Raw genomic sequence first — 12,267 nt, forward strand, 5'->3', positions numbered from 1 at the left:
TTGGTTGATCCCCAAAGTGCCCTGTACAGTGGTTTTTCTGAGATACTACCTGGCCACATGTTGAGTGAGCATTTACAGCTCTTCACTCTCTAAACTGTAAGTCCGGTTCCTGTTCACTTAGCGCTGAGGCTGGGCCAGCTGTCCCACAGAATGGCTTGTCATCTAGATTTGCCTGTTTGCCATTCACACAGTTTAGCTCATTCAGTCATCTCCCGATGTCATTTGGCCTGGAAGTCACATCTGAAGGCTGTGGGTTCCACATCTTTCCAAGAGCACATACCCTGTGAGATTGTGTGCTCCGTCTTACTGCACATGAGCAAGCTTGTGTCAGCCTAGGATGCTAAGGTTGAACTTTGCCAGATAATGAGGCATATGCCCTTGGGCTGCAGCAGAAATGAGCTCTGTGAAGCCTACTTCTCAGCCTCAGCATGGCCAACATTTGTGGCCAAATGATTCTCTGGGGTTGGGCTGTCCTGTACAATGTAGGACTTTGATCCGTTTCCTGGCCTCTCCCCACCAAAGAGCCAGCAGTGCCCCACCCCCAGTTACAGCAACAAAGAACTTCTCTAAGCCTTCTTCTAAATGGCCTCAGGCATTAGAATCAGCCCAGCTGAGTACCGGCCGTCTAGCTTAAGGAAAAAGAGTGTTTATGGGGTGGGGTAGAGACTTTGGCCAGTTTATCTCATGGAAGCCTTCTTTCATGGGTAGAAACAGTAGGACAGTTCTGAGGATCACGGCTGCTAGACGTGCCTGACTTCTCCTAAATCACAGCCACTACCCTGGATGCAGCCAGCAGTGACCAGAGTCTCTTCTCTCCTCTGGTTCCACTGAGAGACTCCTTAGCCAACTCTGACGATACAAGCGTAGCTTCTAGTCGCTTCATTTGTTAGGATTTACTCAGAGCGGAGAGACCTCACCTCCACTCGGGGTCCCTGTGCCATCCCTGGACCTCACCCCCACTCGGGGTCCCTGCGCCATCTCTGGACCTCACCGCTACTCGGGGGACCTGCGCCAGCCCTGAACCTCACCCCCACTCGGGGACCTGCACCATCTCTGGACCTCACTCCCACTCGGGGGGGGGGACCTGCACCAGCCCTCTCAGTTGCTACCACCTGGCATTTGGCTCCCCCTCCCAGAGACTATGTTACTCTTGCCCATGCGTACTTCTTTCCTCACAAGGATGCTCCTCAGAAGCCGGAAACTAGCTGCAGCAACCTAGGAGGACAAAGAGCCAGGCAGGCAGCCAGTCCCAGTCTCAGCCCTTTCTAGACAGTACCCGGAGCCCCTCCCTTCACCAAGTCCTAAATCAGGCCTGTCTCCTGTAGTGCAATGCTCATGTGGCTTGCAAGCCTGATTGTTGCTCCAGCGTCTGTACCTTCAGGGCTGTCATCAAGCGTCAGGTCACTGTCGGCTGTGCTTGGTCTAGTCTTTCTCTGCAGGGTGTCGGGGGAGGTGGAGACACAACAAAGCACAGAAGGGACACATTGCTGCGTCCATTTCCTTTAATAGACATCAAAGATAAATGTGAAGTTGGGTGCCCGTTGCTCCCCAAACCCAAGAGTTGTCAGGAGAAGCTGGGAGTTCCCTTCCGCTGGTGAGGGGCGAGGACTTCTGGTAAGAAGCTGTGTGGGTCAGAGCAGAATAGGAACAGGTGAGCCAACTTCTCTGGCTCTGAGAACAGAGAAAGCGAGCCCAGGCCTGGAGAGATGGCTCCATAAGATGCTAAAGTGTTGGTCACACAAGCACCAAGACTTGAGTTCCATCCCACATGAAGAAGCTGAGCATACACTTGCAGTAGCAGCACTGTGGACTAGAGACATACAGATCCCCTGGGCTTAGGCTAAGGAGAGATCCTTGGAAAACAAGGTATAGGGCAACTGAGGAATGAGACTGTGGTTGATTTCTGTTGTGTGTGTGTGTGTTTGTGTGTGTGTGTGTGTTTGTGCATGTGCATGCATACATACACACATGAAGAAAACACCAGAATGTCAGCCTAAGAAAGAATTGCAGAGTGAGGAAAATGATTTACCCTAGAAGTCTAAACACTGCACAACCATCCTGGCCACCCCACCCCCATAGGGGGAAGTCCTTAAAGTCAAGTGGAGGTAAGTCCTGCAGAGGTCTGTCACTTCTGATGGCTGAGTGCTGCTTTAAAACAAAGAACGGTACCCTCTATGGCCTCCCGGTGATGCCGTGCTGTCAGGAGCCAGAGTCCCAGGGTCCCAGGAATACAGTCCTGAGTCCTGACTGCATCCCCAGGGTGTTTGTCACAGACGTGACTTTTAAAGCGAATGAGTGAATGGGTCAGTGGGCTTGCAAGCAGAAGATATGTCAGTGAGTGTAAAACATCAAGTGTGTCAGTAGCTGAAGCCTTTGAGGCTTCTGCAGACAGAAGCTCTGTGAAAAGCCGAGCCCCAGGTGCAGGTCCAGTGCACATGCTGCACGTGGAGCAAGCAGGACTTTCAGAGGAGGTTAGGTTACAGGGGTAGAGGGTTTTCCTGGAGATCCCAGGTGGGCCCTCGTAGGAGGGGACAAGAGGCTTGAGGTAGAATGTGACTGAACAAAGCGCTGTGATGCTGGCCACCAGGAAGCAGCTGCCCCCTAGCATCTGGAAGAGAGCGGTCCTGCTGACCCCTTGGTTTCAGCCCAGTGACATCCATTTCTGACTTCTGACCTCCCAAACTATAAGAGAATGAGTCTGTGTTGATGTAAGCCACCAAGCTTGCGGTCATCTCTTACAGGAGCAATGAGAGACTAATGCATGGTGTATTTACCACTACCCATGAAACATGTAATTAACAAAAACATTTTTATAAGATTTATTTTTCAGTATGAGTGCATTAGTGCATTGTAGGTGCATACATGTGTGTGTGTGTGTGTGTGTGTGTAAGCATGTGTGCATGTGCACATGCGTGCCTGCACTGTGTATGTACAGGTACCTATGGAGGCCAGAAGAGGGCACTGGATCTCCTGGAGCTACAGGCCCAGCTCTAGGAACCAACCACATGGGTGCTAGGAACTGAACTTGGGTCTTCATGAAGAGCAGCAGGTGCTTTTAACCACTGAGCCATCTCTCCAGTCCAAGAAATATGTTTTTAAAACATGCTTCATTTGCAAGTTGGATTCCACCCATGTTTATTCTCCTGTGTGCTGGTCTTCAGGTCTTAGAGTAGCTCACCTATGAAGTGGGGTCACCCTTTTTCTAGCTCAAAAACTGGTTTACATGTCAAAAAATTAAATACATAATCTCGGAAGCTAAAATCACTGAAACATGATAAGTTTCTGAAAAAACGTTTCCCTTTACTAGTTTAGGGCGATGAGCAGTTGAGGAAGTGGCCTTGGGTTCTCGCTGCTGGGTTGGCCTTCACCATTCTCTCGTTGTCATAATGGATGCTCCTCGCTCATGAGTGAGGAAAAGCAGATGCTGTGGGTTCATCTTCCCCAGAGGGGCTGGAGCCCAACCCACTGCTGCACTGACATCCGCCCTGCCCACTGCTGCTCTGACATCCGCTCTGCCCACTGCTGCTCTGACATCTGCCCAGCCCACTGCTGCACTGACTGACACCCGCCCAGCCCACTGCTGCACTGACATCTGCCTATTCCTACCAAGCATCTTCAGATGAAAAACGTGGGGTTATTTAATCTATACGAGGTGAAGAAAGGTCACTGCCCGATCAGAAAGGGGTCATAAGGAAGATTTCAAAGATTTAGAGGCAACAGGGGGATGAGCCCAGGACCAGCAAACCCCAAAAGAGCCATGCAAAATTCTCAAAGCAGGAAGTTAAAATCATGGAATTAAACAGGCCTGCTAAAGGATAAGGCCCAGGTTTCTAAAGAAAAAGCCAACAGTGAGCCAGAGCCAGAACTGTGGGCTAGGAAGTACAGAAAGACAAACAAAAAGAAGAATGTGAATGTCCAGAGTAATCCTAACCATGCAAAAAAAACAAAAAAAAAAAATGGTGGCATAGTGAGAAGAACCCGTGCAATAATGACCAGGCTGGTCAGTGCTTAAGGCATGCTGGCATGATGGGCCGTCATTTTCCAGTGGTACCCTTCATCTCCACAGAGAGAGTTTGTCTGCCTAGGAACCAAAGAGCAGTGGGATAAAGGAAAGCGTACCCAGGATAGTTAAAAAGGAGAAAGATACCCAGTTGTGTGGCATTGTTCAGTGTGAGGCCCACAGGAGGGCACCTAGGGCTTAAGAAGATGGGCTGGGGGCATTCTAAATCTTCATTAGCAACAGAAGTTGCCAAGAAAGGCCAGAAGTCTCAAAACAGCCATTGCTTCTCTTACATTCCAAGAAAAGATGATGATAATTATGAATTTAAGCATTAGACCAGGAAATGCTCTGTCCATCCGTGAGATGCTCTGTCCATCTGTGAGATGCTCTGTCCATCCGTGAGATGCTCTGTCCATCCGTGAGATGCTCTGTCCATCCATGAGATGCTCTGTCCATCTGTGAGATGCTCTGTCCATCCATGACCAGGCTTCAGAGTCACTTATAAAATATGTAGCCTGTATATTTAAAGAAAAAAAAAGGTAAGGGCTTAGTGAGCAAAGAGGGACTCTAACCGCAAGTCCTTCTAGACTCATTACCTTTGATTTTATTTGTGTTTGTATGTATTTATTATTTACTGTGCTGGGTGTTGAACCCAAGGTCACATCTTGCCAAACACTATCAGCTTTATCACCTTTGGTTACGAGATCTCTACTCTATCACAGCTGCTGCAGATGCAGCATTTTACAGTGGGAAGAAGCTGTAATATGACTTGTTCCCCTGAGTTTTCAGACAGAGGCTGAGGTCTGAACAGTGAAGGAGGAGCCTGGGGCAGTGTGAAGATGTGACCCCATTCTTGAATGCCATCTGTCCCCTCAAAACCCCGCTTTAAACTGTAGCATTCCAACAAGATCCCTGCCAAATGCCACTACTAAGCTCAAGATCTTAGAATGATGGCTTTGTTACTGCTGATAGCCAAAGTTCAGTGTTGATTTATTGCCTGAACCCCACAAAGTGTTTCATCTAGCCCTGTTGTCTTATTGCTTTGTACAGTGATTCACATAGGAACAGACTGCGCAGTTCAGAATGACACAGGGTGTTGGATGAGGGAATCAAAGTTTTTAGTTAGAAAAAATTCAAACCCCACAGCATGGAAGTTAGGGTGGGGTAAATTACGGTGGCTCTCAGGACACTCCCAGACATCAAATGAGGACCTCAAACACAGCAGCTCTGGTGAAGGGGACTCAGAGAGCTGGGGTGCCAAGAGAGGATGACCTTTGCGCTGGGGGGCGGGGCAGGTAGACCAGTAGCACTGACAGCCAAGCCCTTTCTCCTGTACATGACAAAGAAAAACTTTCCAATTTGATTGAGCTAGGCACTTGAGTTGGGAAGATAACCCCATATTACCTGGGTGTGCTGTGTTATGGGGGTTCTTAAAAATCCAAAAGGAGGCAGGAAGGTCAGAGTCAGAAAAAAACCTATGGCAATGCAGGCAGAGGACGGAATGGCTGGGGGCAGCCTCTGGAAGCAAGACTCATCCTTAAGACGGCAGCGTAGACTCCGACGCCTTTGACCAGGACTGTGAGAATCACCTTTATACAATGTTTGCTGGTTTTGTTGGGGAAAGGTTGACTTTGGCTCACGGATTTAGAAGGCTGCCTCCGATGTGCTGGAGAATGCATGGTCCAGTTCACATCATGCAGGCTGGGAGGACGAAGGGGATGCTGCCAGCCACTTGGCTCTTTCCTTTCACCTCTTCCATACTGGCCGGCAGTGACTGGAAACATGGTGTCCTCAGCAGCGGCAGAACCTCTCGCTGAGCAGAGGCTGTCCTGAACATTCTTGAGCGACACCTCAGTGTTGTGTGCTTTTGGGGTGTTAGGGAAAATATCAGCAGTGTCAAGTACAAGTGGCTGATGAAGCCCCTCAGAGGCACAACAAATGAATGAGAGCTGGAAGGTTAATCCCAGCCAGCATGATGCAAGGCCACAGTGTTTGAAGGGCAGGTCAGCGAAAGAGAAAATCACAACAGCTCTGGCCCTAAGGCCGTGGAACATTTTTTCTACTTTTCTGGCCATTTGTTTTTCTGCCTTGGAGAACTCGGTTCATTAGCCCATTTGTTGATATGGATTTGGGTTACTGAATTTTTGTAATTTTTTTTTTTTTTTACCGATTCTAGGTATTAATCCCCTGCCAGATATATAGTTGGCAAAGGTTTTCTCCCCCTTTGTGGCTGCCCCTGCTGTCTTCTCGCCTGTACAGAAGGCTTTGGCTTCATGCAGTCCTCTTGATCAGTCCAGAAAGCCCTTCTGAAGCATATCTTAAAGTGTTTAGCCTATGCGTTCCTCTAGCAATTCTAGAGTCCCGCGTCTTACAGTCAGATATCATGCATTTTAATGGATTTTTACAAGATAAAAGATATTCTTTGAAATCATGTTCAAGATCGTGAGGTGTCAGGAAAATGCAGTTAAAAATTGCTTTCCAGTTTCATCGCACCCCTGTGAGAATGCGGGTCAATAAGAGAACTAACGACGACAGATATTAGTGACAGTGGGGGGCAAGAGGAGCCCTTACACACTGCTGGTGGGAAGGCACGCTGGTGTGACCACTGTGGAAATCACTATGCAGGTGCCATACACACGCACACACAAATACAAGTACTGGACTTGCGTAAGCAGCCGAAGGGATCTAAGGCTGCTTCCCACGGGTACTTGCTCATCCATCTTAATGCCTCCCAGCTGCCAGGATACACAGCCAGCCCAGATGCCCATCACAGGACTGATAGAGTTCCATTCTCAAGCCCCCTGCCTGCACGAAGTTGTCCTGATACCTACACACATCGTGGCACACACTGGCCCATACCTATGTATGACACGCACACAATAGTAAATCATAAAATTGTAAAAAGAAAGTATAATGTGTACACAATGGAGTTGTATTCAGCAGTAAAGAGGCACAAAATCATGCAAGTAGCAGAAGAGATGGAACTAGGGGTCATCATGTTAAGCAAATTAAGCATTAATATCACGTTTTCTTTTCGTATGCAGGATCTAGGTGTGGGGGGTGTGGGGGTGTGTGTGGGTGTGTGTGGGTGTGTGTGGGGGGTGTGTGGGTGTGTGTGTATGGGTGTGTGTGTGGGGTGGGTATGTGTGTGTGTGTGTATGGGGGTGTGTGTGTGTGTGTGGGTGGGTGTGGGTGTGTGGGTGTGGGGGGGTGTGGGTGTGTGTGGGGTGTGTGTGGGGGGTGTGGGGTGTGTGGGGGTGTGTGGGGGTGTGGGTGTGTGAGGTGTGTGTGTATGGGTGGGTGTAGGTGAGGGGGGTTGTGGGAGGGTGTGGGTGTGTGGGTGTGTTGCAGGGCTAGGGCTTAACCCCAGAGCCTTATACATGTTAGACCAGTACTACTTAGTTGCATCCTGGCCCTTATTTAAGTTTTCCTTTTCTCTTTTTAAGGCAGGATCTAATTGAGTTCAATGGGCTGGCCTTGAACTTTCAATCCTCCCTTCTCAACCTCCTAAGTAGCTACTATGATTGAGTCTGGGTTTTGTGTGGGGCGTGTATGTGTGTGTATGCACAGGCATATGTGTACTCACTTAGAGGTCAGAGATCAGCCTCAGCATTCCATCCACTTTGTCACCGAGACAGGGATCTTACTTCCTCACATTTGCTGGCATGAGGCTGGCTGACCAGTGAGCCTCGGGCATCCACCTGTCTGCACATGTCCAGAGTGGGAATGACAATGCTGCCCGGCTTATTAGCTTGCGTTCTGGGAAGGAACTCAGATCCTCACATTTACACAACCATTACACCCCTGATGGGGCATCTCCCAGCCCTCCACTCTGTCTAAATCTCTTTGAGAATGCTCAATTTAGTATTTTAGGTCAGTTTCTTGCAGTCATAGAGACTCTGGTAGCCAGCAGAAACCCAGGTCTACTGTCTCCTGCCCTTACGGCTTAGCATAGGTCTTGTTATTATTGCTCTTTTGTTCCTTTCTGTCTGTGTGTTTGTTTTGTTTTGTTGGTTAGTTTTTTGAGATGTGATATTTTTGTTGTAGCCTTGACTGTCCTGGAACTAGCTTTGTAGACCAGGCTGACCTTGAACTCACAGAGATCCTCCTGCCTCTGCCTCCCAAATGCTGGGATTAAAGGTGTGTACCCCACACCCACCCTATTCTTTTGTTCTTATGTCTTTAAACAGAGTATCATGTAACCAAGACTGGCTTTGAATTCCTGATCCTCCTGCCACTACCTCAAAAATGCTGTGATTATGCAAACATACCTAACTTGAATTTACCCTATCTTTTTTTTTTTTTTTTTGGTTTTGTTTTTTTCGAGACAGGGTTTCTCTGTGGTTTTGGAGCCTGTCCTGGAACTAGCTCTTGTAGACCAGGCTGGTCTCGAACTCACAGAGATCCGCCTGCCTCTGCCTCCCAAGTGCTGGGATTAAAGGCGTGCGCCACCACCCGGCCTAATTTACCCTATCTTGAGAGTGGACACATCTCAGCTAATTCTCAATTTCTTAAAACCAAACTGTGTCCCCAGGGTCAGGAGGCCATGCAAATAGAAATACGGGCAGGGAAGACTGGCAGAGCCGCGTCTTCCTTTGCTGGGAAGGTGGAAGGCTGAGTAAAGAAGTATCAGATTCTGCGAGATGAGTGTTCACGACAGCATCTTACACCTGGTCTTTATTTCCCAACAGAGGAAGTGGACTGTCCAATGAGAGGCACACTGGTGTAAACCATTGTACCATTCTCCAGGTCCCGAAGATGTGAATGAAGCTGCTATCATGGTTACTGCTTCCTTGGGGAGGGGGAGGGAACTGTAAATGTAGTTCTGTATCCTCTGCTTCTGGTCTGCCCCTTGCTCTGAGAGTCATGAGGCAGAGATGACTTTGTCAGTTGATTAAAGTGTTCTCAGCCGACATGTCTGGACAAGTATCCACTTATCTCACACCCAGGGATGATTGTGACCATAGCTACACTGAGACATAATATTGACCTGCTTGTCAATACCGCCTCTCATGCTGCCTCTCCATCCCGTCCTTGGCCCCGTTCTCTTTGTCTTCTCTTTCAGTAGCTCCTGTGTGGATTTGGGGCTTTAATTCAGGCCATCTGTATATGACTTGAGGCAAAGAATGCCTAAGCCTTCCAGAAATGGATAAGGTTCTCTTTCTCACCCAGTTCCCAGGAGTCAGAGTTGTGTGCTGTTTGCATCTCTGCTTTGAAAAAACAGTGACAGGTGGCCAGGGGCAGGGTGAGAACCTTCCAAATTTCTATCAGCCTCACCTAACCCATCACATACCAACACCCAAGTTTAAGTAAAAGCCACATGCGCATCCACAGCCACTCAAGCCTGTCCCCAGGCCATGCTGCTTCCTTCACCTCCCCACGATGAGTTCTGAAGGTGGCAAGAACGAGGCCCCCGTGTGTGTGTCTGCAGCTGAGCCTAACCTCCTGGGCGTCCAGCAGAGCAGACTACATTTGGATTCCCACCAGCAACATCCAGCTTGAGATCCCCAGGAACATTCTGAACTGAAAGAGGAAAGTGAATCCTTCGCGTTTCAGATTTTCATTTGTGAAATGGGAGTAAGGATGGGGCCTGGTTTCATAGGGGATTTGAGGACTTCATTCATGAAAATCCCTTAAACAGGCCTATCTACTAGCCCTTAATCCCCTGTGTCTCTAACAAAATGAATGAATGCCTTGGTTGGGGTTTCTGTTGTTGTAATGAAACCAGGGCCAAAGCACCCTGGAGAGGAAAGGGTTTATTCGGCTTACACTTCCATATCATTGTTTTGTCACCAAAGGAAGTCAGGACAGGAACTCCAGCAGGGCAGGGACCTGGAGGCAGGAGCTGATGGAGGCCATGGAGGGGTGCTGCTCCCCATGGCTTGCTCAGCCTGCCATCTTGTAGAACCCAGGACCACCAGCCCAGGGATAGCACCACCAGTGATGGACTGGGCACCGTCACCAGTGATCACAAGTTGAGAAAATGCTCTGCCCGATCTCATGGAGGCATCTTCTCAGTTGGGGTCCCTCCTCTCAGATGACTCTAGTTGTGACAAGTTGACAGAAATCAACTTGTAGCCAGCACAAGGAATGAATGAATGAGTGAATGAGTGAGTGCAATTGGAGTCTTTACAAATGTGTTGTAAGTGAAATGTTCACATTGAGAATTGATTATTGAAATACAACAGAAGTGAAGAGACATCAATTTCAATGTAACATTTAAAGTTAGTTATGTGATAACTTCATACATGCATACAAGATTGTATTTTGATCCCCACTCCTTCCCCCACCTCCTCATAAATCGACTCCCTAATCCCTACTCCAATTCCATTTCTTTTTCCTTTTGAAAAATAACCCACTGAGTTCGGTCTGTGTTGAGCACAAGCTTGTGTATGCAGAGCCATCCCCTGGGGCATGGGCAGCCTACTAGGCCCACTCCCTTGAAGAAAACAGGCTCCTCCTCTCCTTGTAGTCGTAAGCTCCATCACTGGGGGAAGGCTTGCGAGCCCTTCTCCCTGCTTGCTGGAATGTGCAGAGGGCCACGGCTGCTGTGGGTTCATGGCTACAGCGGCTCTGTTGTGCCCAGAAGTGTCACACACACCTGTATCCCAACAGTGTGTGGGGGGGGGGCGGGGGGGGGTGGACCATGAGTTCAAGGCCACACACCTGTAGTCCCAACACTAGGGGTCATGGAGGACCATGAATTCAAGGGCAACCTGAGCTATCTTGTAAGAGCCTAAGCAAAACAAATCAATCAAAGCACAACTATTTTGGCACCTTATATATGTGTTTCCCACTATGCCTTTTAATTCCCCCCCCGCCAGGACTATACTTTGTTATATGAAGAGGCAAAATATTTTCAACTTCAGCCAATGTTGTTGGAGATGGAACGATGGAAACAGGACAGAGAAACTGGCCGCTTTTCACGGCCCTGTGAGTGCCTCGTGGTGCGTGTGGCCCCGGACCTTGGAGAAAGGATCACCCTCAGTGGGGACAAGTCCTTGATAGAAGAAGTCTTCCCAGAGATTGGTGATGTGATGTGCAACTCCGTCAATGCAGGCTGGAATCACGACTCCACACATGTCATCAGGTTTCCACTAAATGGCTACTGTCACCTCAACTCAGTCCAGGTATGTCAGCATATACCATACGGCACCAATGCCGTTCTCGGTGCCGTCACTCAACCGTTCTTCCACCAGTGCCTTTCCTGCAGGGAGCTGAGGAACTGTCATGGGCAATGATTACATTGGGTTGGTGGTTTCTCAGCATCCATCCCATAAATCGACAAGTCTTTGTTGAGCACCTACTATGTACCTGATACTATGTGTACCTACTGTGAGTACAGGTGATGCAGAAGAAAACACACAACAGTTCTGTGTTTGCAGAGTTTGTATCTCAAAAGTGGGTGGGGAGAGACATTAACCACCATAAGCCCTGTCCATATAGTAAGAACAGGACATGGGGCGGTGTTTATGTTAGTGTTTGTCACTGTAACAAGCACCTTAGAGAAACAACTTCATTTGTTTTGGCTCATGGTCTCAGAGGTGATCACTTGGTGCACACTGGGCTGCAATGAGGTAAAACATTGTTACCGACAGGTGTGGTAGAGGAGAGTTGCTCACCCTATGGTGACCAGAAAAAAAACAGGGCAACAAACAGGAAGTGGCCCCGGCATGACGTGCCCCTCAGAAGTACATCTTCAAGTGAGCTACTTTCTCCAATCAGGCACCACCTCCTGACAGCCCATTCACTGTGAAGCCGTCAGCGAATCAAGGAATTGATTCGGTTAGTGTCCTCAGTGACCGAGTCCACCAGCTGCAGAACAGGCTTTCTCTGTCCAGCCTTGTGTGGTGTACTCCATAGCAAACCCCTAATGATCTGCCAGGCAGAAAGATCAAGTTGTAAGAAGCCCACAGCAGAAGTGCCCTCAGCATGTTGAGTGCTATCAGGAATGTTGCTTGAAGGAAAGGAACCAGAATGAGTTTGAATAGTACAGGAGGTTAAGGATGATGGGAGACAGTGATGGTGAGCCTCGGGGAGATTTTCTGCTTTAGTGGGGTTTGGGAGAAAAGGGTTGCGGTGTTTGCTGTTAGGTTCTTTTGCTTGTGGGAGACGAGAGGAAAGCCAGAAAATGAATCTGAACAGAAGAGGAAGCTGCTGTAACTTTGTTCTAAAATAAATACTCCAGGGTCCAAGAATGTAGATCAGTTGGGTTTACCCAGCATGAATTGGGCACTGAGACTGATTTTAGTGCCCCATGAGCTGTG

General features: G+C 48.6%; 2 protein-coding genes across 5 annotated transcripts in view; one reads left to right on the forward strand and one right to left on the reverse strand.

The window, feature by feature from the left end:
* Window positions 1-12,267, forward strand: part of Kctd1 (potassium channel tetramerization domain containing 1) — a 206,379-nt gene that overhangs the window by 189,597 nt on the left and 4,515 nt on the right. For 3 of the 4 annotated variants that reach the window (XM_057789335.1, XM_057789336.1, XM_057789333.1), the window contains exon 4: window positions 10,825-11,130. The exons of the other annotated variant lie outside the window; for it this stretch is intronic. In XM_057789335.1, coding sequence (XP_057645318.1) covers window positions 10,825-11,130 — 306 coding nt within the window. The remainder of the gene's footprint in view (window positions 1-10,824; window positions 11,131-12,267) is intronic. 4 annotated transcript variants of the gene reach the window in all.
* Taf4b (TATA-box binding protein associated factor 4b) overlaps window positions 3,972-12,267 on the reverse strand; it is a 200,642-nt gene continuing 192,346 nt past the window's right edge. The window contains exon 15 of the mRNA XM_057789330.1: window positions 3,972-4,515. Within this exon, the coding sequence (XP_057645313.1) occupies window positions 4,234-4,515 (282 nt within the window). The 3' untranslated portion in view covers window positions 3,972-4,233. The remainder of the gene's footprint in view (window positions 4,516-12,267) is intronic.

Source organism: Chionomys nivalis, chromosome 14, assembly GCF_950005125.1.
Source record: "Chionomys nivalis chromosome 14, mChiNiv1.1, whole genome shotgun sequence".
Lineage (NCBI taxonomy): Eukaryota > Metazoa > Chordata > Mammalia > Rodentia > Cricetidae > Chionomys > Chionomys nivalis.